The following is a 26,665-nucleotide window of genomic DNA, read 5'->3' as shown; positions in this document are numbered from 1 at the left end:
GTCCCATACTCCAAATCACAATTCAGCAAGCAAGAAGACCAGATTCAGATTCAGGCTATACCTTTTCCTTTCTCAGGAGCGCATCCTTGGCGTATGACGATTCCACCTGCTCGAGAAGAAACCAAGTAAGGCTCAAGAACGCACTCTAGTAACTCCAAGAAACAACATCGCGGAAGCCCGTCACCAGCTGCTCCTTGCCTTCCTCCATGATAACCGCCCGCTGCTGTCGCAGGATATGGTGGAACTCCAGTTCCTAGTCGAACGACCCTGTCACGTTCCTCTGCACCATCATCCTCATCCCCGCCGTGGAGATTGACCCAAGGCAAAGGCGAAGTCGGGGAAGCTGCTCGCGGAGCTTGGGGGAAAAGGTGCCGGAAAGGGAACGGCGGCAAGCCTGCCCTTCCTGTCGACCCACGCCGCGGCGGAGCTCGACCCATCGACGCCGCCTCCGAGGTAGTCGTGGGAGGGGGTGGAGGAGTTGCTGCTGCCCGCGGAGCTCGGAGGAGAAGGAATCATGACCAACTCCTTGCCCTTCCGAGGGTCCACCACCGTGGCGGGGCTCGACCATCGGTACCGCCTCCGGCCTGCTCGAGGTGGAGGGGCGTCGCGCGGGGAGGTGGCTGGTGGCGGCGTGAGGAGAATAATCGAGGGAGAGGAGAGAAGGCGGCGGCGTCCTCAAGCGAGAAGGGGGTCGTGCGCAGACCCTTGGCTAGGTAGGTTTTGCCCGACTGCTTTCGATCTCGTAATTTTTTTCTACCGCTAATCTATACCACTGTATAGTGTACGAGTTTTGAATGAATCTAGAATAGCAATCCTGATCGTTGGTGCTCTCAATCTAACGGTTGGGAGCAGTGGGATTTGCATGAACAGTGGCTGCTTCAAATCCATGTCTGATATTTCTAGAATTCGCTGTGTGACCCACCATCTAACCATGCTCTGGATCTTTCCACTATGGGCTGGACTACACACTTGCTCCTTTAAATTATTTATTAATTCGTACTACCTGGCTACATGTATGCATCGACCGCTTCACGAGAGACTGGCATGTGAGCCTAGCATTGCAATGTTGTATACATGATGAACTTTTTGATTTTCTTATTATTTGAAACAAGTAGTAAGGTACCTAGGATAATTAGAATGAGAAAAAAATGTGCAAATAACCTATCAAATAGTACGTTTTGACTTTTTTATTTTCTTAGCCGACATGAGATAGAGATGGTGAAAATTTATAATTAATCACACTTCTTCTTTTCACATCATTTTTCTCCAAAAAGAAAGTTTAGTATGAGTCCAATAAACAGAAGGACTTCCTAAACAATTTTTATATATATAAAAGGGCAAAGATTATATCTAATGTTTCATACAAAGAAAATCATTGTACTATGTTTATTGGGGGAATAGTTGTTATCTGGCCTTGCCAAGCCCAAAAATGATTCCACAAATGTCTATTGGATATCTGCATTTGAAGCTTCTATGAAAATTTTATCATAGTATGCGTACTTTAGTTTTTTACACTAATTTAGTACCATGTTTATACGTAATCAGCTGACGTGCAAAGCACGTACAAATTACTAATACAGTAAAAGGACACGTGCACCGCGCGGTTACTGGCCCTTCGTGCACACCTTATTGTTTCTAATTTGTCCTGATGACCAGGAAGAGGAGCACCCGTCACCACGTCGGTGGGACAGATCAATTATATTTTCCAAGAAAAAAAGGTGCGGTGTTAATCAATGTGCCGAAGGACTGATTAACAGTGCTGAGGAGGAATTAGCTCAGATGGAAGCTTGTATCTGGTACTACATGCGTAGTCCTGGGTCCTGCGTTGATCTACTTGTCTAACCCATACCTTTGTATAAATCTATCAACAGTTCTAAGATCAAAAAAATCTGTTGTAGGAAAACAACACGTTAGGATTGCTCTTAATTAATAGAGAATGAGAAAAATAACACAACTTATCTTGATGGCATGTTGCATGGATATAATTTCTATAGTGGTAGTTGGTCGGTTAGCAAGATTCCATTACTGGGACCAAGTTTACTTTTTTTTATTCAAAAATTGTTTTTTTGGAGGGTGCGGGAAATTCGGTTTCCAAAATATTTCGACAAATCCAGCTTTTTTGCATGAAATTTTGAAATGAATTTTGAATTCAAATGTTTCTTACATCTAAATATACTTAGTTTAACACAATGCATACACGAAGCGCTTCCGATTAAATTGGTCAAGCTGGCTTCCTTACCTATCCAAGATCACTAGTTTGACTAATTGCTACGGGCACCTAAATCAATTTTTTCAAAGCGTTGGATAAAGCAAAAAAAAAGTATTTCGCACTAGAGAGAATTGAAATCGCAACGTGACACTGGCAGGTTGCACACCCTACAACTGGGTAAAGTCATTTCATATGCAATGTATGTGCCCGACTCAAAAAAATATGTAATGTATGTATATGAAGCATATTGACACGGTTTCTATCGTTTAATTTCAAAAGAACTGGGCGGTAACCAAGTTTTCGGAGACCACTGAAATTTTTGGTTTCCAGTCTGTTATTGGCCGGAGAAAAACCAATCTGGGTACATCGTCAAAATTGCAATAACCACAAGTTATCGAATTCCATTTTAAAAGTGGCTTTACTCGGCAACAGGAAAGGTTACTAAATCCTAAATGATAACGCCCACACGTGTGGCACTTATTAACATGGCCGAAACACAATCGATGTCGTTCGATTCATTTGCACGAATATTACAGTAGTTGCCATCTGGATCAAGAGCCACATAAGCAGCCAACGTCGTTTGGGCGTTATCATTTAGTGCCACATGTGTGGGCGCTCCTCGCCCGAATGGACACACGACGCTCGCCCCAACGTGTGGGTGAAACTCCTCTTCATCCACACGACGCTCGCACGGTGATAGATGGCAACTACAGTTGTGCATATGTGACAACTATAGTTGACCATGCATGGCAACTATGGTTTGACCACACGTGGCAACTAGTTAATCACACACGACAACTATGTTTGACCATACATGGCAACTATGGTTTGACCACACGTGACAACTCTAATTAGTTACACATGGTAACTATAATTAATGATGTATTGCAACTAATGTTAATCACATATGGCAACTATAGTAATTAAACATGACAACTATAGTTAATTACACATGGCAACTAAAGTTAATCACACATGCGTTCGCGCTCACGGGATAGGGGTGAGCAGTTGGCACACAGGGTTGTGTGGTCCATCGTAGCTGCACCCGAACGTGTGGGCAGTTTTAATGTTCGCCCACACAGGGCCGTGTCGGCTGGCTTCTGGATACAACCGGACGAGTCGTGTGGTCGGGTGTCCATTGTGCCATACGTGTGATAGTTATCGGCGTCCTACTAAATAACAACAAAATCTGTTGAGCAAAAAGCAAGCGATCTCATAACATGAAATTTTAGATTCCTCAGGAACCCCTGCACTATATCACTATTCAATATTCATTTCCGTACTCTGGGAAGGTGAACAAGTCTTGTGATCATAATTATCTTGATTGATACTTCCTAACTAAACATGGAGAGACATGCCCAATATATTTTCAGCCAACTATTTGCTGAATTAGACCGGCAGCGTTGCCCATATTTTGATGAATAGTTTTCAGTTTGGCTTGAGCGGCACAGTGGTTCGCCCATGCATTTGACCAGTTCGGCCCATGATCGATATGCAAACCTAACAGAGAGTTTAATTAGCAAATGTTTCCGCCCCGGCACGTCGGCTTGCATGCACATGGCGCAATAATGTGGGTGCCAAATCTAATACTGGTCCATATTAATCCTACTCCATATCTAATACTAGCAGATGTTCTGAATCAACCCATATGTACCGTGCAGCCATGAATCACTTATGTGGAGTTGTGGACTATGCATTATTGCATTGCATATGCGACCGGGATTTAAAATTTTACCAAAACTTTGGCGGCAACAATTTTTTTCTCATTTGGTTAGATAATTTCAGTTGTACATAAATTCAAGGTAAGTTGAAAGATAAGTTTTTCAAACTATATATTTCCAGCCCACTGGCAGAATTGCTATCCCAAACTGAAAGATTCTTTCACTCACTTTGCCCTTTCTAATACTGGTACACAATCACACACAAAATTCAGGCACGTATACAAAATGTAGTCTGTGATCCAAATTAACTAACGCTACCTCAGGTCAACTTTAGTACAAAGTTGTACAATATATTGTTAATTGGTATGGATCAGCGGGAGGGCGAACAAAAGTTTGTTTGTCAATTTAAATGGTTATTCTCTGTGCTTGACTCATAGTGTGAAGCTGGTCTATAAATGTAGTCTCCGATCCAAATTAATTAACGCTACCTCAAATCAGCTTTAGTACAAAGTTGTACTAAAGTAGTGTTAATTGATATGGATCGGAGAGAGTACGGAGAAAAGTTTGTTTGCCAATTTAAATGGTTATTCTCGGCGATTGACTCGTAGTGTGAAGCTGGTCTATAAATCATTATTTTGAATCGCATTAGCTAAATGACAGTCAACTGAATTTCAAATTGGGGTCAATCGATTTTTGAGAGTTCGCGGAGGAAAGAAAAGAGAAGAAAGGGGCTCATCGGAGGGCTACCCCATTATCTATCTTAGGGTTTAGCATGGGGGCGATGGTGGGGCTTCGCCGGAGAAAAAACTTGACACCGGAGGGGGGAGGGGGGGAGAGAGTGGGGCGGGGGGGGGGGGGGGGGGGGGGGGGGGGACAGTTCAGGGGAGGGCGGTCGCGGGTGGCGGGGGCCGGCGGTTCGACCGGCGGCCCCTTTGGCAGTCTGCTGAGGAGGAGGAAGAAGGGTTATGCGCCGTAGGATCTTTGTCCAAATATAAAAGTCACATGACTTGCATGTCGCCATTCCCTTTTTACTCCCGGCACTTACTCATGGTGGAGTGAAGCTGTAGGCACTTACTAATGGAGGAGTGAAGCTAGCTGCTCTATAAACTAGATGATGCCCCGCGCGTTGCTGCGGGAATTGGTTGCAATATATTTCAATAAGATTAGATTGTGTGAAATATAAATTTTTAGATTAACAACACATGAACCAAAATTAAACATGCATATGACTTATTATATGTGATAAAATATTTATTGAATTTAAGTTGAACAATAGAATGATAATTATTCTCCCATGCATGGTTGCATGTGGTGGTGGGTCTTTATCATGCATGGTTGTATGTTATGGTGGGCCTTATCCCATCTATAATTGTATGGTGATGTGGCATGCTTGCATGTTAAGATAAATAGGTTAGTGGGGATCAATCTCTTAGGTATATAAGATATGTGCCAACCACGCAAAAGAAGATGTACTCCGCTTCCATCTTGGTGGAGTAGAGCAGAGCGCGGTATGGCGGCCTCATGGCTCCTCAAACATCCTTGTCCACCAGCAAGGCCATGGACAAGAACAAGGAATGCTACGGGTCTCCGTCTCCAGCAGGTGACCACCATCACTTACCGGTACGTACATACATACTGTATGTCCTTCACTTCAGGCGAATCTGTGATGAATTAAGTGTACGTAGGACTGTATAAATGCATGCAATTCAATAGATCGCTGGATTTTTCGCAGGCGAACCACGTGCACTGGCCGCAGCGCCGCCGTTGCGGTTAAGCACGAGGAGGAGGAGGGCGCTGACCAAGAGTGGCTGGCGTACCTGGAGCCGGCCAAGCTAGAGGTGTTCGACCAGCTGGAGCCCTGGGCCGAGGCGAACGTGGTGCCGCTCCTTAAGCCCGCGCAGGTGGCGTGGCAGCCGACGGACTTGCTGCCGGACCTGGCGTCGCTGGGCACCGACGGCTTCCACGCGGCGTGCTCCGACATCAGCGCGCGCGCGGCCGGCCTGCCCGACGCGCACCTCGTGTGCCTCGTGGGGAACATGGTCACGGAGGAGGCGCTGCCGACGTACCAGAGCATACCCAACCGCTTCGAGGCCGTGCGCGACCTCACCGGCTCCAGCGGCACTGCCTGGGCGCGCTGGATCCGCGGCTGGTCTGCCGAGGAGAACCGGCACGGCGACGTGCTCAACAGGTACCTCTTCCTCTCCGGCCGCGTCGACATGCGGCAGGTCGAGAGGACCATCCACAACCTCATCCAGTCCGGCATGGTCATGAACGCTGCGCGGAGCCCCTACCACGGCTTCATCTACGTCGCCTTCCAGGAGCGTGCCACCTCCATCTCGCACGGCAACACAGCCCGTCACGCCAAGGAGCATGGCGACCTGGTGCTGGCCCGCATATGCGGCGCCATCGCCGCCGACGAGAAGCGCCACGAGCTGGCCTACACGCGCATCGTGGGGAAGCTGTTCGAGATCGACCCGGACGGCGCCGTGCGCGCGCTGGCGTATATGATGCGCCGCCGGATCGTCATGCCGGCGTCCCTCATGACAGACGGCCGCGATGGTGACCTCTTCGCGCACTACGCGGCCGTGGCGCAGCAGACCGGCATTTACACCGCCTCCGACTACCGTAGCATCTTGGAGCACCTGATGAAGCAGTGGGGGGTGGAAGAGCTGGCGGCGGCGGAACTCTCCGACGACGGGAGGCGTGCGCGGGAGTACGTGTGCGCCTTGCCCCACAAGATCCGCAGGTTGGAGGAAAAGGCTCACGAGCGCAGCGGCCAGAAAGCCCAGCCTGCAACATCGGCCCCGTTTAGCTGGATCTTTGATAAGCCTCTCAACAACAGCATGGGGTAATCAAATTATTACTTTCATATACCCTAAATATCGTTTAAATCATTATTTTTCGATCCAGCCTTTGAGATGAAGTATTCTTCATCTCTACTTTGCCACTGTCGGCGCCACTATGAGTACTTTTTTTCTGATCAGGTTGAAGTTATGAGTATGGTATTGTACTACTATATTTTCGTAAGTTGTTTTATCACATTCTAAAAATAAATATAATACAAGGAGAGTGAAAGTTGTATTCGTGTATGTCTATTTATCAATGTAACATCCTAATTCTTTTTTTCTTTGGCTGCAAAATGTAACATCGTAATTCTAACTGAGAGTCATCCAAAGTCCAAACTAACTGAAATTAATAAGTGATCCTACGTCCATCCTGCAAAAAGAATTTATCATCCTTTCTTTCTTCACTAAGAAGCGACTAGGGTAAGCATCAAACCATTTCCCGCCATCCACCACCGTGGGCAATGAGTTTCTGGGCTCCCCTCCTGTGCAAGCCTCTTCAGCATGTGAGGTGCAGGAATCTCGGTGCCAGCTCGTAGATATGTTAGGGTTAGGGTTCCACAGTGGCACATCATTGATGGTCGCACCAATAACATGTTGAATTAGTTTACCATGAGCTTTTTCTCCAGTTTGACAATGGCGTCCAGGGCTCATGAGCGTAGATTCCTGTAGTCCTTTCTAGAAGATGGGGCTGGAGTTTCCGTGGTATGTCGACGCACTAGCGCCAACAACTTTTCACTGCTGTTTGGTCCTCTGGCTGCATCCCTATCACGTTGTTTCATCCTCGGGGACCGGCAAGATGCTCATGAGATATAACCCAAGTCTGGCTCTTGAATTTGCGACTCTTCCAATTGTGACGGCTTCTTTTCCATTGCACTAGTATGGCTGAACCGTGAATACCATCCGCATCAACAACTTTAGGTTGGCTCTATTGATGGAGTTGCATGCGGGCGCCGGGGGGAGGGGGGGGGATGGATGTAGGTCTCATCATGGATTTTTGATGTAATTTTATTTGTTTTCTTGAGTTACTTGCACTTCTAGTCTAGTTAATCCAAGTTTTTATTTTTAAAAAAATCCCAAGTTCATACAAAATAAACTACTAGTGAAAAATAATAATTTGCAAAAAAAAAACTAAGCTTCACCTCGCATGTTAGAATATCAAAAATAATTTCACAAGAAAGTGTATGTAAATACAAACATAAGCAAGATTTTTTTTTATAGAGAAAAGATGTGAGCCCGACTTTATAAATAAAGCCACAAAGCAAGATCTGAAACACATAGATGTAACTATAGGAAGGATAGGTTCAAAGAGCTGCTCATGCAGTAGGGAATACAGTAGGAGAAATGCAGACCAATAACCTATGGACAATGACTAAAAGAAGGAAACAACATCACGAAAGCGTAAGGCCGACTGGGAGTCCCGATCTCGATTGATAAGTTCAGCCACCATAGCCTTCACACGATAAATCGGGAGCTCCGTCACGTCCTTGTCCCCAGAGGCAGAGCGTGACACAAAATATAGGAGGGGCCGAAGGTTTACAGTGCCAAACAACGATATTCAAGTGCAAATAAATAACATGGTCTTTCAGGCTTTGTAAGCGTAGAATAATTAGAGAAGTACCATACACTAGTATATACTCCCTCCGTCCAAAAATACTTGTCAGGAAAATTAATAAAAATGGATGTATCTAGAACTAAAATACGTCTAGATACCTCCATTTCTCAGACGAGCATTTCTGGACGGAGGGAGTACATATCTAAAGAGATAACGGGATGGAACCGAAGAGCTAAAGAGATATTTTAGGAGGGAAAATAATTGGAGATTTCTTTTAGAGTAAAAAGAATTTGAGAACTAGGTGGGATTTTTTATCCTGGGGATTGGAAATTCTTTACCTGGCAGATTGGAAAGATTTTTTTAGGCATGTCAGATTGGAAAGTGGTAGCTAGTAGGTACTTGTTGGTGCATTGCACTGCACGTTCGGCCACAGTGCACTGCCCACAACGCAGCAAAAATAGGCTAGGCCTAGTAAAAACAGCCGGATGGAATGGATCTAATGGGCCATATACACTGCTAATTGTATTTTGCATTTTTGGAAGGTCGGCCCATGGCCCTGTATGGTCCCAAGAGGATCCGCCTGTGCTTGTCCACAGCTTTAACCGACGGCTTCCACTGTTGTAAAAAGTTAAGTAATTTAAATAGACAATCAGCATGCATGATAGGCTCAGATATGTTCAATCTATATCTATATTTATATCTGTACCTATGTGTGTGTGTGTGTGTGTCTATATATATATATATATATATATATATATATATATAGTTACTATTCATCACCCAGGGTGCAGAATAAGTTATTCTTCATTCGAGATAATCTTACAATTGTTTCATAAATAAATTAAATTTCGAATACAAATAGTTATATTCATAGTGATTCCCTACATAAAATTTGGCATAAGAAAACAAAAATATAGGTCATAAGACAAGAAATATAGCATTTAATGTATATTTTACATTATGTTTTTACGGTGATTATATATTCTCTTACGTTCTCTTTTTACATTTGAAATAAGATAAAACTTATGGAACGTAAAATTATGGTGCATTGATGATAAAATAGAGGGAGGTGAAGAATAACTATTCCTCACACAGGATGACGAATAGTCAATCCCCCTATATATTTTACGTTTCGTAAATTTTGTCTTATTTTTGACGTAAAAAGAGACCGTAAGAAAATATATAATCGTCGTAAAAAATATTTTTTATTATGTAATATTACAAACATAAAAATATAATGTAAAATACACATAAACTGCAAATTTTCTTGTGTTTTGACCTATTTTTTTATTTTTTTTATTTGAATTCCAAGCGTAATTTAATTATGAAATGATCGTAAGATTACATCGGGTGAAGAATAACTTATTCTGCACCCTGAGTGATGAATAGTATCTGCAGTAGCTGCAGTCAATGCTATCCGCACCTTTTGTTTGCATCAAGATTAGCACCTTTGGCAGGAGGGGAAGCCATCGACCAAAGGGGAAGCCATGTGCACTGCTTTTCAAGCTGTTGGACGAAAAAGGAAGCCTAGACTCTGCATGGTCAGATTTATTTGTGGTTTGTTTGCAGCTGTTTTTCAACATTGAGACTAGCGCATGGAACATTTTTGGAAAGCTATTACGTAGGCTTTGTTTACTTGCTATGCTCAAAGGGTTCCATTTTTTTTAGCAAAATGACAGGCCATCATCCGTCTATAGAGTAAAGGTTCAGAACTTTTGAATGATGTGGCTGAAAAGAATCGTGTGTCGAGCCTGAAAGACATCATCAATTGAAACCAAGTTTGTCATAAAGGAAATGCATCTCCATTTACTTCTGTGTCTAGCTGCAATAACACGGTGATGGGCGTTGCTTGTGAAATTACCTTTTTCTTGCATTTTCAGTATACGCACGAATCGGGTCAATGCGCACAGCCAGGTCATTTCCCCCCTTTTTTTGCACCTTTTTGGTCTTTTTCTGCATGAAGCTCCTGTTTCCGATTTCTTTTTATTGGACAAAAACTGCTGAAAAGGTGACTACGTTGTTTCGAATGGTAGTATTAGAACGTCAAATCCTTCTATGCATGTCCGTGCGTACAGTGTCAGGTGAGTGTTCCTCCCATATACAGTATAATGTTGCTAGAAACAAATTACCATTTAGTGTGTGATGTAGCCTTGTCAAGATCTATATGACATCACTCACCCCTTCATCTCCTGCATCTACGTTTACATAGATCTTCAGAAGAAGGCAAGTGTGTTGTCGCTTAACATATTTGAAAAAAATGCTTTAATTTCATCGTTGCGACAGGCTAGGCTCGGACAAGCAGCTATGGAGCGACGTACATGAGGATTCAATATATATAGGGCAATACAATTCCGTCCATAGGATCAGTAACACTCTCTTCAAATCAGTTTTGCGTGTTTTCTATCGTTCAAGAATCGTTTAAGTACCACAAACTAGCTGTTGACCTGAACCTGATAACAATGAGCTTGAAAACAGTGCGTCATTTGATCTGCTTCAGTCGGAGACGGGTGCTGACGAAGATCAACGAGGGTACACACTTATAGCCCGTTTATTGGAGCGCAAGTATCGATTAGGAACCTCTTCACCACCATTGACGACAACCTCTTTCCATTATTTATACTCGACCAATGGATATACAGAAGCCCTCCTGTGGGTCCACCCTGTTCATCACCAGTTTTTCGAAAGCGATTGGTCAACTTACTAACCCCAGCATGTGTGGTGCTCCGTGCAGTCACATGCCAACATGCCATGCACCCATGTGAGATACACTGTAGCGTCATCCTCTGACTACGCTTTCCGGCCCTCGGGTCAATCTCCATTGTCTATATACTTGTCCAATGAATATACACAAGCCCTCATATGCGTCCACCCTGTTCGTCACCAGTTTTATAAAAGTTACTGGTCAACTTACTAACACTAGCGTGCGTGGTGCTCGGTGCAGTCACATGATGGCTGATGTAATGGTAGTTGGTTCCGAAAGTTTGAGTTAAACATCCTGCAGTATGTAGATTCTCTGCCGCTGGACTCGGCGTCGGCGTCAGCTGCTCTGGGCGCGTCGTCATTATCTGAAGCGGAGGAGGATGAGGACGAGGTGATGATGCCCGCCATGCGACGGGCCTCGGGAACTGCTCCTCCTGGAGCCGTGCTGCTCTCTCCGCCGCTGTCGACCGCTGCCTTCTCATCTTTGCGGCGATGATGTCAGGCGTACATCTCTGTGGACGTGTACGAGAGGCGGATGGCGGTGCGGAGGTCCTTGTCGTCGTCACTGGCCGGGGGAAGTGGCTGTGGCGCGGATCTGCTCGATCCTCCCATGGATACGCGGTTGTTAGCTGCTTCCGCCGCCCGCTTCTTTGCGAGCCGATACGCGCAGCCCATGGACTCCGGTTGCGGTTCCGCCGGCAACATCACCTAGCGGCACTCTGGAGGGGTTGGTGCGGGCGATGCTGAGTGCTACTTGGCAGGGGCCGGAAGGGAGCGCGACGGACGAGCGTGGGGTGCGGCAGACGTACTGCTCCCCACCCGGCCAGCCACCGACGCCCCAGAAGAGGAGCCACCGCCCCGATACATCAGCGAGCAGCGGAGGGCAATGCGGAGAGCTAGCTCCTCCTCGTCGGGTGTGGACGAGCCATCGGAATCCTCGGAGGCCTTGAGCTACTCCAGTAGGTCGGATTCACTGTCAGATATGGCGGGGGAGAGCTGAGGGCACCCATCAATTCCCCCCGCGTCGTCTCCTCTGGCGACTCGGGGGCAAGCCCTACCGCGCCGCCGCCGGCACCTCCCCCCACCCCTCCTCTGCTTCGCCGTTGCCGGAGGGGACGCGGGCTAAGCAGCGCGTGCCCCTGGGATGGTGGCGGCGGGGCTCTCGCGGCTGGGTTCACGCAGATCTGAGGCGGCTGACTCCCGTCGTGGTGGCCCGTGTGCCGGCTGGCTCGGGCGTCCGGCATCGGATCCAGGGTTGCTACCTCCCGTCGCGATGGCCGGTGTGCCGGCTGGCTCCTGTGGCCGCGTCTTGCGGTGCAGGCAGGCCCATCGTGGGCGCTGGGGGCGGATCTGGGTCGCCCTGCGCGAGGTGACGACGCCGGGGGCGCGGTGCCGGCCTCCCGTGCTCTGGTGGTCTGTCCTGGGCGGGTGCGGCGATGTCCTTCGTGTGGCCCCGCTGATCTGGATGGTTGCCGGTGGTGCGTTCCGCTGGACTGGCTGGACCGGTTGGATCGGCCCGTGGTTGTCCGGCTTGGGCAGAGGAGGGTGGTGGTGAGTACTGCTGGTGGAGGTGGTGGTGGTGGTGGGAGGTGGTGGCGGTGCTGCTGCAGCAGGTCTTGATCTCACTGACTTCTATTGGCGCCGCGGGCGCTTCGGGTCTGGTCTCCGACGGGTGCGCGGTGGCGCGCGTGGGGCGTGCCGCCGCACCTGATGTATGGCTCTAGCTCGGACCATGGTGGTTCCTGGCCTCGGGTAGTGCTCCTCTGCTCCTTGCCGGCATGGTGCACGGCAGGGCATGGCGACCTGCGATCGGCCGTTGATGGATCTGGCCGGCCTGCCCGACGCGCACCTCGTGTGCCTCGTGGGCAACATGGTGACGGAGGAGGCGCTGCCCAGTTACCAGAGCATGGCGAACCGCTTCCAGGCCGTGCACGACCTCACCGGCTCCAGCGGCACCGCCTGGGCGCGCTGGACCCGCGGCTGGTCCGCCGAGGAGAACCGCCACGGCGACGTGCTCAACCGGTACCTCTACCTCTCCGGCCGCGTCGACATGCGGCAGGTCGAGCGCACCATCCACAACCTCATCCGGTCCGGCATGGTCCTCAACGCCGCGCGGAGCCCCTACCACGGCTTCATCTACGTCGCTTTTCAGGAGCGCGCCACCTTCATCTCGCACGGCAACACCGCGTGGCGCGCCAAGGAGAACGGTGATGTGGCGCTCGCCCGCATATGCGGCGCCATCGCCGCCGACGAGAAGCGGCACGAGCTGGCCTACACGCGCATCATGGCAAAGCTGTTCGAGATCGACCCTGAAGGCGCGGTTCGCGCGCTGGCCTACATGATGCGCTGTCGGATCGTCATGCCGGCGTCCCTCATGACCGACGGCCGCGACGGTGACCTCTTCGCGCACTACGGAGCTGTGGCGCACCAGGCCGGCATTTACACGGCCTCCGACTACCGTGTCATTCTAGAGCACCTGATAAAGCAGTGGGGAGTGGAGGAGCTGGTGGCCGCCGGGCTCTCCGACGAGGGGAGGCGTGCACGGGACTACGTGTGCACGCTCCCACAAAAAATCCGAAGGTTGGAGGAGAAGGCCCACGAACGTAGCCGCCACAAGGCCCAGCGCACGACATCCATCCCGTTTAGCTGGATCTTTGATAGGCCCGTCAGCATCACCGTGGCCTAATTAAATTTTTATTGATCCTCAAAAAAAATTTAAATTTTTATTACACCATAAAAAATTAAATAAATTTTACTATTAAAAAGGATAAATTGCCATTTTCTCTATGATATACGTGGGAGGAAATAATAACTATTCATCTATACTTTTCTATTGCCAAATGGCGCTGCCGAAAGTACTATATCATACTGTTTACATTAGAGTCGTGAGTTATTGTATTGTACTACTGTATTTTCATAAGTTGTTTGATCACATTGTGAAAAATGGAAACAGGGAGGTTGAAACTTGAAAGTTGTATTCGTATATGTATTTTCTTAAGTTGTTTTATCACATCATGCAAAACGAGCGTATCTCCTCTCTTTTTTGGTTAAGATGCGATTAGGGTGAGCAACCGTTTCCAGCATGCACCACCGTTGACAGTGAATTTCTGGGATATTCCCTCCTCTGTCTGCCTCTTTGGCGTGTGAGGTGCGAGGAACCTCGGTGCCTCGGTGCCAGCTCGTAGAGAGGGTTAGGGTTAGGCTTCTGCAGTGGAGCATTGTTGACGATTGCAGCGATGACAACCTCTTGAATAAGCTTACCTTGAGCTTTCCTATTTTGATGGTGGTGTCGATGGCTCATGACGTAGATTCCGGTCGTCCTTTCTAGACGATGATGCTAGAGTTTTCATAGTATGTCGATGCACCTGGCCGGCAATTTGGAACTTTGGACGCATCCCCTCATGTTGTTCCGTCCTAGGGCGCCGGCAATATGCCCGTGAGTTATAACGGAAGTCTGACTCTTGAATTTGCGTCTCTTCCAATTATGATGACTTCTTTTCCATGACGTTGGTCCAGCAGGACCGACCTTGATGACTTCCCTCCGCACCAACTTTAGGTTAGCTCCAATGATGGAGCGGCAATGAACCGACTCGTTTGGGAGGAAGATTATAATGTAATTTCATTTATTTTCTCAAGTTGTAGTTTACTTAATAGAACTAAGTGTTTTTATTGGTAAGAAAACATCCGGTGTCGTATGGCATAAACGACTAGTGAAAAGTAAGAATTTGGCAAAATAACAATAAAATTTTGCTAAGCTTCACCTTGAATGTTAGGCGATTAAGAAAATTCACAAACATAAGAAAAACCATGAACATAAGGATGAATCATTTGCCTTTGTATTGTCTAGCATTTGTCGGAAGACATGTAGAGGCGTGTCCCCGACAGATCTCGTGTGGGATTCAATTGGTTTTGCTATTTGACGGATCTTCATGGATCCAGCCTTTGTCCGTGTTTGTTCCTGTGGATCTTTCCACTCTACGCCTCTTTCATTTACAGACGGTTGTTTGTTCCGGTGGATTGATCATGTGGGGAATCTATCTATTACAAATAAGCTTACCTACCTTGGTAAAAAAAAAAAATCCTTGGTGCCGCCGGTGAAAGAGGGGCAATGACGGTGACACGTCATTGGCTTGTATCAGTACTTACGATCGACGGTGGGTGGTCTATGAATCTAAATATAATTTCAAGTATTTTTTATGTTTCTTGTACGTGAAAAGTCAGATGTTTTTCTTTAAAGAAGAATTATCTGCATTTGTATGGACTGAAAATGATGCTTCACTGATCACAGAAAGGCATCATTCGAAACAAAACGAAAAGGATTCCATCGCGGACTACAAGAAAAAGTAGGCGGAAAAAAGTGTACACGCACACGATCGCGGTGGACTTGTTAATCCTCGTGTCCCGGAGACGTGGATTGCTTCAGGAAGGATCGGCCGGCGACGTGGAGGCCGCACGTGGCAGCACCACCAGCCCAGTTCATTCAACACTCCCTTGACCAGCTGCCGCACCGCCACCGCCGCGGACACTCCTCGCCTCCCCAGCAAGCCACGCGTGCGTGCTCACTGCTCAGCTCGCAGACCTTCCCAGCCATGGCGACGCCGACTCCCACTCCCACCTCGCCCGCTTCCATCCCGGCGTCCGTCGGTCGTGGCGGCTTCCTCCTCGCTCGCGCCCGGGTCGCCCCTGGCGCTGGCGGCCGATGGGCGGTCCGCGCCCAGCCGGCGGCGGCCGAGCTGGTGGAGCGGTCGGTGAACACCATCCGGTTCCTGGCCGTGGACGCCGTGGAGAAGGCCAAGTCCGGCCACCCGGGGCTCCCCATGGGGTGCGCGCCGCTGGGCCACGTCCTCTTCGACGAGTTCCTCCGCTTCAACCCCGCCAACCACGCCTGGTTCGACCGCGACCGCTTCGTGCTCTCCGCCGGCCACGGCTGCATGCTCCACTACGCGCTGCTCCACCTCGCCGGATACCAAGGCGTCACGGTCAGCTCTCTCACACTTTGATCGATTGCCAGAAGAACTCTGCATTTGTGCTCTGCCAAACTCTGTATGCGTGCTATGTCAAATGTCTGAACTGTCTGAAGTTGTTTCATATCACACGACCCACGTACTGTTTGACTAATTTTTGGCCAAAATTTTGCTAGGAGGTTTAATCCTCGCTTCACGAGTAACATAAAAGTTGAAATTTCCGGTGTAAATTCATGACTGAAATCTGAAAAGAGATAACTGTAATCTGCAATCACAGAATTTCAGTATACATGTAGATATTGAATTCTGAAGTAAATTCACAACTCTGTATTTGTGCTATGTCGAATTTTGACGTATGTATGTCTGGATAATAGACAATTGTTTGAGCCGTTGGAAAATCATATTTTTAGAATATCTAGTTACTCTTTCTTTTAGTAACTGGGAGCAAATTCTATTGGGTGAGCATGTTAGGAAAATGATGGGTGGTGCACGATGAATTTATCTGAACACTGACAAAGACAAAAAAAAATCTGAACTCTAAAGTTGTTTGCTGATGCAGATAGATGATCTTAAAGCTTTCCGGCAGTGGGGAAGCAGAACTCCTGGCCATCCAGAAAACTTTGAGACAGATGGTGTTGAAGTCACAACTGGTTTGCCTCTTGAACATCTAGTGAACATTTTAAAGCTTCTACTACAGAAACTATGCTTGCCTGAACTGTTCTTATGTTTATGTAGGTCCTCTGGGGCAGGGCTTTGCAAACGCAGTTGGACTAGCACTTGCTGAGAAACACCTGGCTGCTCGCTTCAACAAGCCCGATTTAACTGTCGTGGACCATTACACGTAAGTTAATATTTACTTGCTAGACAAGATGTGATTACTAACCTAATGTGCATAGGGACAGGGGTAATACAATTCTGTCTCTTCATGGTACCATAGGTATGTTATACTTGGGGATGGTTGTCAGATGGAAGGTGTTGCGAATGAGGCCGCCTCCCTTGCTGGCCACTGGGGTCTCGGAAAGTTGATTGCCTTCTATGATGACAATCATATATCAATCGATGGAAGTACGGCTATTGCTTTCACTGAAGATGTGCTTGCCCGATATGAGGCCCTAGGATGGCATACTATCTGGGTGGAGAATGGCAACACTGGCTACGATGACATCCGTGCAGCTATAAAAGAAGCTAAGGAGGTCAAAGATAAGCCAACTCTTATCAAGGTGATCAGATAGGCAGTAATATTGTTCTGTTTCAGTAATATTCATCAGACAAGTGACAACTGGAACTGGTCTTGTACATGTAGGTGACTACTACAATTGGTTATGGATCTCCAAACAAGGCAAGGACACACAGCGTCCATGGGAGCGCTTTAGGTTCCAAAGAAGTAGAGGCAACCAGAAAAAATCTTTCATGGGCTCATGAGCCTTTCCATGTGCCTGATGAGGTGAAAAGGTACAGTGTAGTTCTTGTACAACTCAAGCTGCAGAGCGTCACAGTACTCGCAAACAAATTATTCTGTTTTCAAGAAATTCAAACATTTAGTTGTTCTGGATGCTGTATGCTTCATACAATCTTGAACATGGTTTTTTCAGTTTCATTGTACATACATTCATATGGTAAATACCAATTTTATGGTATAATAGTGTCTGTTTCGAGGAAACAGTCTTGACAAGATAGCATACTACTGTTGGCGAATGCCGATGCAAATTCTCAGTTCTGAACCTTGTTGACAATTATTCTGCAGTGGACACTTAATTTTTGTTTGGAACGGAGGCTCTACATTTCAGTTTTCAAATTATTGCATAGTAATATGGTATTGCATTGAGCTTAGTTTGTTCTGCACTGAAGTTTTATTAAAATAATCATCCCTTACAGGCATTGGGCTCACCATCTTGACGAGGGTGCTTCTCTTGAAGCTGAATGGAATGCAAAGTTTGCAGAATATGAAAAGAAATACCACCAGGAGGCTGTCGAGCTAAATAGCATAATATCAGGGAAGCTTCCGGCTGGGTGGGAAGATGCTCTTCCGGTGAGTTCTCCTCTGAACCTTAAATGTCATGTCTATGTAGTAATATTCATCAAGTTTCTGAATGATTTATAATTCTGACTTTGTTCCCTTGTTTTTTCTGCAGAAATATACGCCTGAAAGTCCTGCTGATGCTACAAGGAACCTATCTCAGCAGTGCTTGAATGCTCTTGCTAAAGTAATACCTGGATTTCTTGGAGGCAGTGCTGATCTTGCGTCGTCAAACATGACACTGCTAAAGATGTTTGGTGATTTCCAGAAGGACACCCCTGAAGAGCGAAACATCCGCTTTGGTGTTAGAGAGCATGCGATGGGCGCCATTTGCAATGGCATTGCTGTACATAGCCCTGGCCTGATACCTTACTGTTCGACATTCTTCGTGTTCACTGACTACATGAGAGCCCCTATACGCCTTTCGGCCCTGTCTGAATCAGGAGTGATCTTTGTGATGACTCATGATTCCATTGGGCTTGGAGAAGATGGGCCAACACATCAACCAGTTGAGCAGTTATTCAGCCTTCGAGCAATGCCGGGCATATTAATGCTCCGACCAGCTGATGGAACTGAGACTTCTGCTGCTTATAGGATCGCGGTTATCAACAGGAAGAGGCCCTCTATCCTTGCACTCTCTAGGCAGAAGCTTCCGCAGCTGGAAGGGACATCGGTTGAAGGCGTTGCTAAGGGAGGGTATGTCATTTCTGACAATTCCTCAGGCAACAAACCTGACCTCATCTTCATCAGCACAGGCTCTGAGCTCGAGATTGCGGAAAAAGCCGCAGATCAGCTGAGGAAGGAGGGGAAATCTGTACGGGTTGTCTCGCTTGTTTGCTGGGAATTGTTTGAGGAGCAGTCTGAGGAATACAAGGAGAGTGTCCTACCAAGCGATGTTACTTCCAGGATTAGCATCGAGGCTGGTGTCACACTGGGATGGGAGAAGTATATCGGACAGAAGGGCAAAGCAATCGGCATTGACCGTTTCGGTTCAAGTGCTCCTGCTGGAAGAATATACAAGGAGCTTGGTCTGACGGTGGAAAATCTGATTGCAACAGCTAAATCACTGTAAAGGGATCATTGCATTGCTCAACAGCCAAATCTCCTCAAGGTTTGCTCCTATATCATATATGCTATCTTAATAATCAATAAATGGCAGTCTCGAGGTTTGTTTGTTGCAGCTCGCGGGGCTTATTGAGGTGTAAATAATAACAATGTCTGCCTAATAGGCCTAGTAATTAAGCCAGTTTATTTTTCCAACTCTGCTTAGTAATAGATAATTTCGGGAATGCCCACTGCAACTCATATAGAATTACTGTTGCACGGGAAATAAAATATTCATATAGTCCTATGTCCCCATGAAAAAATAAGAAACTCATATATATTTTGCTGTCGTCAAGTTGCAAGTTACTGTGGTACGGCGATTAAATTGCCAGGATCTGAACTCCATTGCTGTCGTCAAGAAAGTCTATGTGCTTTATTTCTTGTATTTTTTTTACAAGGGTCGAAGAATCCCCCTTTGTTCTCCTCTATCTATTTTTCTCTACTACACCAAATACTCTGGTTCTCTACTTCGTTCTGCTGCCACTTGTTTTGTGTGTGTGGTGAAAGATGAGAGCCACCTCTAAAATCATCTTAGTGGTTAGTGCAAGCTAAACCTTATCATCTTACTGTGTTTTCTACATGATGTTTGCATAAACATGACAAAAATGTTGGGTATGGCATCTTAAGTTAGGATGAAATCTCAGGAAGACGGTTGATCCTCTTTCTGTGTCATATAGATTCCGGCCATATTGCCTAGCTAGTTGGTTTCTGAAAAACAAAGTGTAACGAAATCGGAGAAATATCCGAGCAAGTCGGATATATTTCTATCCCTTGTCTAGCTACAAGTTACTATAGTCCTGGGATTATGTCGCCAGCATCTGAACATAGTTGCAATCTCCTCCCTGCGTGGTGCCAGTGGAGCCGCTAAGGTCACTGAGAATTCCTCCAGAGCTGCACCATTCGACAGCAGAAAATTTGCAAGTATCCTGTCGAAGCCATTCCCAGTGTACTTCGCGATATTGATCCTTTTGAGGCTATGGCGGGAGCAAGGGATGCCCCATCGCCACATGCTCCTGAACATCCACTCATCATCATAGATGTCGTCGTCGGCGTTGTCGCAGATCTCCGGCTCAGGGTCTGAATCTGAGTCGCCGCCGTACTCATCGTCAGAGTAGTATGTCTGCTTCAATGTCTCGGAGCCCAGAGGAAACAACGACAGCGCTTCCAGGTGTAGGGTGCTGGCGACCAGGACGGCGACGGACCGGACGACGTGATCGGCGGCCAAGAACCCCTTGAGGACCAGGTGCCGGAGCTGGGGTAAGTGGTCGCGGGCTATGGCTGTGATCTCGCTGCTGTAGTAGGCCATTGAGGGGCGCAGCTCGAGGTGAAGGTACGTCAGCTTCTTGCACCGGCTGATGAGCTCAAGACTGGAGCGATTTCCATTGGTGCTTTGCTTGTGAGGTCCTCACAGATATCGATGGTCAGCGCCACCACCTCGCCTTAGTTGGGGACGTCTAGGATGGTGTCCGAAGGGAGGCCGCCCTTGTAGCGTAGGGACCGCAGGCACTGTGTTCGCAGCACGACCCGCCGGGCGTTGTGGCAACAGACCATGGCGAAGCTCCGGAGGCGGTCGCTGCACTACCAGAATTTAGGCAGTTGCCGACGGGCATATCTATGCCGATGGCCCCCGTCGGCATATATGGTCTTACCCCTACGGCACAACTAAAGCCGTAGGCGTAGAAAGGCCGTCGGCGTATAACCATCTATGCCGACGGGGGCCGTCGGCATAGATAAGCCGTCGGCGTTTCTTCGAATATACCGACGCGGGACGTCGGCATAGAGCAGGTCATCGGCATATCACGTGGCCCGTCTACCCGTGCGGCGACGGCAGTTTGACGGCGTCAGGCTACGCCGACGGGCTAACGGTGGCCGTCGGCATAGCTACGCCGACGTCATCGATCTACCGCGCTGCCACGTCATCGATCCGCGTCGTTCGCCGGTCCCGTGGGGTGGCATTTCTATGCCGACGGCTAGGCCGTCGGCATAGGCCTGGCCCACGTTTTTGCCACGTCATTGATCCCCGCCCTACGCCATGTCATCGATCCAGGGCTCTACCGTTCCGTGGCCGTAGCTATGCCGACGGCTAGGCCGTAGGCATAGATTTCTAATAATATTTTTATATTTTTTGTATTTTCTCTTATTATTTTTATTTTTTTCCAATACTAATTTCATTAACTTAAATGTACAGAAAACATATATCGATTGCCCCCCACACGGGCCTTCTTCTGTCGTGTCATGGAGAGGTTAGACGGGACGGGCCGGGTACCTGTGGGGGGTAGCAATGCCGCCAGGTGTTGCGGTGAGCCCTCCTACGGTTGTGGAAACATTGGCAGGCGCAGGCACGCGGCTCCGGGGTGTGCCCCCTCCCCCCTCACGGGCGTCAATGCCGCCGTGCCCCCGGGGGGGGGGGGGGGGACGGCCACGTCGGGCCGACGCAGATGGAATCTTGGGGTGGGTTGTGCCGGGACTGTGTTGGGGGGTGTACCTATGGCTGGGCTATGACAACAAGGTGAAAAGGTCCACCGGTCAAACTATGTCCAGCGAAAGTCAAAGGGATAGACCCGGCGGTCGTCTGTGTTAGGGTTAGACGGGACGGGGTACCTGGGGGGTAGCAATGCCGCCAGGTGTTGTGGTGGCCCTCCTACGATTATATAAGCATGGTGGCAGGCGTAGGCACCCGGCACGCGGCTTGTATGAGGTCCCGGTGCGACGCTCCGGTGGCATTGCTACCCCCCTAGGGCCCCCGTTCCGCCAAACCCTGTAGCGTTTGACCACGGGATCTACCCCTTTGACTTTGCACGGACAGGCTTTGAGCAGTAGACGTATCCACCCGGTTGTCTAAGGTCAGCCCAGATGTTGCACCAAAGTGTTCCTATGGGCTGACCTATCGCAACCAGGTGGAAGAGTCCACCGGTCAAAGCCCGTCCGACGAAAGTCAAAGGGCTAGATCTACTGGTCAACTGGGATTCGGGGTGACCTTCGGGGTATAGCTATGCCACCGAAACATCGCACGGGTCCCGATGCATGTGTGAAAGTGTTCTGGCATGTGTAGACGCCCGTCTTGGGGCTCCGTGGTGTGGCCCCCCTCCACGAAGGCAGAGCAGCCGTCACTTAGAGGGGGGATGTGCGGGTGCGGTGGAACCGGAGGGAATCTAGTGTTGGGTTGGGTCCAGACCGTGTTCGGGAATGTTCCTATGGGCTGACTTATCGCAACCAGGTGGAAGAGTCCACCGGTCAAAGCCCGTCCGGCGAAAGTCAAAGGGGTAGATCTACTGGTCAACTGGGATTCGCGGTGGCCTTCGGGGTGTAGCTATGCCACCGAAACATCGCACGGGTCCCGATGCATGTGTGAAAGTGTTCTGGCATGCGTAGACGCCCGTCTTGGGGCTCCGTGGTGTGGCCCCCCTCCACAGAAGGCAGAGCAGCCGTCACTTAGAGGGGGGGATGGTGCGGGTGCGATGGAACCGGAGGGAATCTAGTGTTGGGTTGGGTCCAAACCGTGTTCGGGGATGTTGCTATGGGCTGACCTATCACAACCAGGTGGAAGAGTCCACCGGTCAAAGCCCGTCCGGCGAAAGTCAAAGGGCTAGATCTACTGGTCAACTGGGATTCACGGTGGCCTTCGGGGTGTAGCTATGCCACCGAAACATCGCATGGGTCACGATGCATGTGTGAAAGTGTTCTGGCATGCGTAGACACCCGTCTTGGGGCTCCGTGGTGTGCCCCCCCTCCACGGAAGGTAGAGCAGCCGTCAGTTAGAGGGGGGGATGGTGCGGGTGCGGTGGAACCGGAGGGAATCTAGTGTTGGGTTGGGTTCAGACCGTGTTCAGGGATGTTCCTATGGGCTGACCTATCGCAACCAGGTGGAAGAGTCCACCGGTCAAAGCCCGTCCGACGAAAGTCAAAGGGCTAGATCTACTGGTCAACTGGGATTCGGGGTGGCCTTCGGGGTATAGCTATGCCACCGAAACATCGCACGGGTCCCGATGCATGTGTGAAAGTGTTCTGACATGTGTAGATGCCCGTCTTGGTGCTCCGTGGTGTGGCCCCCCTCCACGGAAGGCAGAGCAGCCGTCACTTAGAGGGGGGATGTGCGGGTGCGGTGGAACCGGAGGGAACCTAGTGTTGGGTTGGGTCCAGACCGTGTTCGGGAATGTTCCTATGGGTTGACATATCGCAACCAGGTGGAAGAGTCCACCGGTCAAAGCCCGTCCGGCGAAAGTGAAAGGGCTAGATCTACTGGTCAACTGGGATTCGCGGTGGCCTTCGGGGTGTAGCTATGCCACCGAAACATCGCACGGGTCCCGATTCATGTGTAAAAGTGTTCTGGCATGCGTAGACGCCCGTCTTGGGGCTCCGTGGTGTGGCCCCCCTACACGGAAGGCAGAGCAGCCGTCACTTAGAGGGGGGGATGGTGCGGGTGCGATGGAACCGGAGGGAATCTAGTGTTGGGTTGGGTCCAAACCGTGTTCGGGGATGTTGCTATGGGCTGACCTATCACAACCAGGTGGAAGAGTCCACCGGTCAAAGCCCGTCCGGCGAAAGTCAAAGGGCTAGATCTACTGGTCAACTGGGATTCGCGGTGGCCTTCGGGGTGTAGCTATGCCACCGAAACATCGCATGGGTCGCGATGCATGTGTGAAAGTGTTCTGGCATGCGTAGACACCCGTCTTGGGGCGCCGTGGTGTGGCCCCCCTCCACGGAAGGTAGAGCAGCCGTCAGTTAGAGGGGGGGATGGTGCGGGTGCGGTGGAACCGGAGGGAATCTAGTGTTGGGTTGGGTCCAGACCGTGTTCGGGGATGTTCCTATGGGCTGACCTATCGCAACCAGGTGGAAGAGTCCACCGGTCAAAGCCTGTCCGACGAAAGTCAAAGGGCTAGATCTACTGGTCAACTGGGATTCGCGGTGGCCTTCGGGGTATAGCTATGCCACCGAAACATCGCACGGGTCCCGATGCATGTGTGAAAGTGTTCTGGCATGTGTAGACGCCCGTCTTGGGGCTCCGTGGTGTGCCCCCCCTCCACGGAAGGCAGAGCAGCCGTCACTTAGAGGGGGGATGGTGCGAGTGCGGTGGAACCGGAGGGAATCTAGTGTTGGGTTGGGTCCAGACCGTGTTCGGGAATGTTCCTATGGGCTGACTTATCGCAACCAGGTGGAAGAGTCCATCGGTCAAAGCCCGTCCGGCGAAAGTCAAAGGGCTAGATCTACTGGTCAACTGGGATTCGCGGTGGCCTTCGGGGTGTAGCTATGCCACCGAAACATCGCACGGGTCCCGATGCATGTGTGAAAGTGTTCTGGCATGCGTAGACGCCCGTCTTGGGGCTCCGTGGTGTGGCCCCCCTCCACGGAAGGCAGAGCAGCCGTCACTTAGAGGGGGGATGGTGCGGGTGCAGTGAAACCAGAGGGAATCTAGTGTTGGGTTGGGTCCAGACCGTGTTCGGGAATGTTCCTATGGGCTGACTTATCGCAACCAGGTGGAAGAGTCCACCGGTCAAAGCCCGTCTGGCGTAAGTTAAAGGGCTAGATCTACTGGTCAACTGGGATTCGCGGTGGCCTTCGGGGTGTAGCTATGCCACCGAACGCACGGGTCCCGATGCATGTGTGAAAGTGTTCTGGCATGGATAGACGCCCGTCTTGGGGCTCCGTGGTGTGGCCCCCCTCCACGGAAGGCAGAGCAGCCATCACTTAGAGGGGGGATGGTGCAGGTGCGGTGGAACCGGAGGGAATCTAGTGTTGGGTTGGGTCCAGACCGTGTTCGGGAATGTTCCTATGGGCTGACTTATCGCAACCAGGTGGAAGAGTCCACCGGTCAAAGCCCGTCTGGCGTAAGTTAAAGGGCTAGATCTACTGGTCAACTGGGATTCGCGGTGGCCTTCGGGGTGTAGCTATGCCACCGAACGCACGGGTCCCGATGCATGTGTGAAAGTGTTCTGGCATGGATAGACGCCCGTCTTGGGGCTCCGTGGTGTGGCCCCCCTCCACGGAAGGCAGAGCAGCCATCACTTAGAGGGGGGATGGTGCAGGTGCGGTGGAACCGGAGGGAATCTAGTGTTGGGTTGGGTCCAGACCGTGTTCGGGAATGTTCCTATGGGCTGACTTATCGCAACCAGGTGGAAGAGTCCACCGGTCAAAGCCCATCCGGCGAAACTCAAAGGGCTAGCTCTACTGGTCAACTGGGATTCGCGGTGGCCTTCGGGGTGTAGCTATGCCATCGAAACATCGCACGGGTCCCGATGCATGTGTGAAAGTGTTCTGACATGCGTAGACGCCCGTCTTGAGGCTCCGTGGTGTGGCCCCCCTCCACGGAAGGCAGAGCAGCCGAGGGGGATGGTGCGGGTGCGGTGGAACCAGAGGGAATCTAGTGTTGGGTTGGGTCCAGACCGTGTTCGGGGATGTTCCTATGGGCTGACCTATCGCAACCAGGTGGAAGAGTCCACCGGTTAAAGCCCGTCCGGCGAAAGTCAAAGGGCTAGATCAACTGGTCAACTGGGATTCGCGGTGGCCTTTGGGGTGTAGCTATGCCACCGAAACATCGCACGGGTCCTGATGCATGTGTGAAAGTGTTCTGGCATGCGTAGACGCCCGTCTTGAGGCTCCGTGGTGTGGCCCCCCTCCACGGAAGGCAGAGCAGCCGTCACTTAGAGGGGGGATGGTGCGGGTGCGGTGGAACCGGAGGGAATCTAGTGTTGGGTTGGGTCGAGACCGTGTTCGGGAATGTTCCTATGGGCTGACTTATCGCAACCAGGTGGAAGAGTCTGACGGTCAAAGCCCGTCCGGCGAAAGTCAAAGGGCTAGATCTACTGGTCAACTAGGATTCGCGGTGGCCTTCTGGATGTAGCTATGCCACCGAAACATCGCACGGGTCCCGATGCATGTGTGAAAGTGTTCTGGCATGCGTAGACGCCCGTCTTAAGGCTCCGTGGTGTGGCCCCCCTCCACGGAAGGCAGAGCAGCCGTCACTTAGAGGGGGGATGGTGCGGGTGCGGTGGAACCGGAGGGAATCTAGTGTTGGGTTGGGTCCAGACCGTGTTCAGGAATGTTCCTATAGGCTGACTCATCGCAACCAGGTGGAAGAGTCCACCGGTCAAAGCCCGTCCGGCGAAAGTCAAAGGGCTAGATCTACTGGTCAACTAGGATTCGCGGTGGCCTTCGGGGTGTAGCTATGCCACCGAAACATCGCACGGGTCCCGATGCATGTGTGAAAGTGTTCTGGCATGTGTAGACGCCTGTCTTGGGGCTCCGTGGTGTGGCCCCCCTCCACGGAAGGTAGAGCAGCCGTCACTTAGAGGGGGGGATGGTGCTAGTGCGGGTGCGGTGGAACCGGAGGGAATCTAGTGTTGGGTTGGGTCCAGACCGTGTTCAGGAATGTTCCTATGGGCTGACTTATTGCAACCAGGTGGAAGAGTCCACCGGTCAAAGCCCGTCCGGCGAAAGTCAAAGGGCTAGATCTACTGGTCAACTGGGATTCGCGGTGGCCTTCAGGGTGTACCTATGCCACCGAAACATCGCACGGGTCCCGATGCATGTGTGGAAGTGTTCTGGCATGCGTAGACGCCCGTCTTGGGGCTCCGTGCTGTGGCCCCCCCTCCACGGAAGGCAGAGCAGCCGTCAC

At 50.0% G+C, this 26,665-nt stretch overlaps 3 protein-coding genes across 3 annotated transcripts; all 3 read left to right on the top strand.

Annotated features, from left to right (window-relative positions):
• Window positions 1–5,358: 5,358 nt before the first annotated feature.
• On the top strand, window positions 5,359–6,959 carry LOC125535425 (acyl-[acyl-carrier-protein] desaturase 7, chloroplastic-like). The gene is made up of 2 exons (XM_048698479.1): window positions 5,359–5,490; window positions 5,603–6,959. Exons 1-2 carry the CDS (start codon window positions 5,381–5,383, stop codon window positions 6,720–6,722), a joined length of 1,230 nt encoding a protein of 409 aa, XP_048554436.1. The 5' UTR covers window positions 5,359–5,380; the 3' UTR covers window positions 6,723–6,959.
• Window positions 6,960–12,763: 5,804 nt separating this feature from the next.
• LOC125534873 (acyl-[acyl-carrier-protein] desaturase 7, chloroplastic-like) lies at window positions 12,764–13,654 on the top strand. Its single transcript, XM_048697933.1, has one exon. The coding sequence runs from the start codon at window positions 12,764–12,766 to the stop codon at window positions 13,652–13,654; it is 891 nt and encodes a 296-aa protein (XP_048553890.1).
• Window positions 13,655–15,472: 1,818 nt separating this feature from the next.
• Window positions 15,473–19,429, top strand: LOC125535424 (transketolase, chloroplastic-like). The gene is made up of 7 exons (XM_048698477.1): window positions 15,473–15,947; window positions 16,492–16,582; window positions 16,668–16,773; window positions 16,870–17,152; window positions 17,236–17,384; window positions 17,808–17,961; window positions 18,065–19,429. The coding sequence occupies exons 1-7, from the start codon at window positions 15,558–15,560 to the stop codon at window positions 19,019–19,021; spliced, it is 2,130 nt and encodes a 709-aa protein (XP_048554434.1). The 5' UTR covers window positions 15,473–15,557; the 3' UTR covers window positions 19,022–19,429.
• Window positions 19,430–26,665: the final 7,236 nt, after the last annotated feature.

Source organism: Triticum urartu, chromosome 2 (genome assembly GCF_003073215.2).
Source record: "Triticum urartu cultivar G1812 chromosome 2, Tu2.1, whole genome shotgun sequence".
Classification (NCBI taxonomy): Eukaryota; Viridiplantae; Streptophyta; class Magnoliopsida; order Poales; family Poaceae; genus Triticum; species Triticum urartu.
This window is presented reverse-complemented; position numbering and strand designations above follow the sequence as displayed.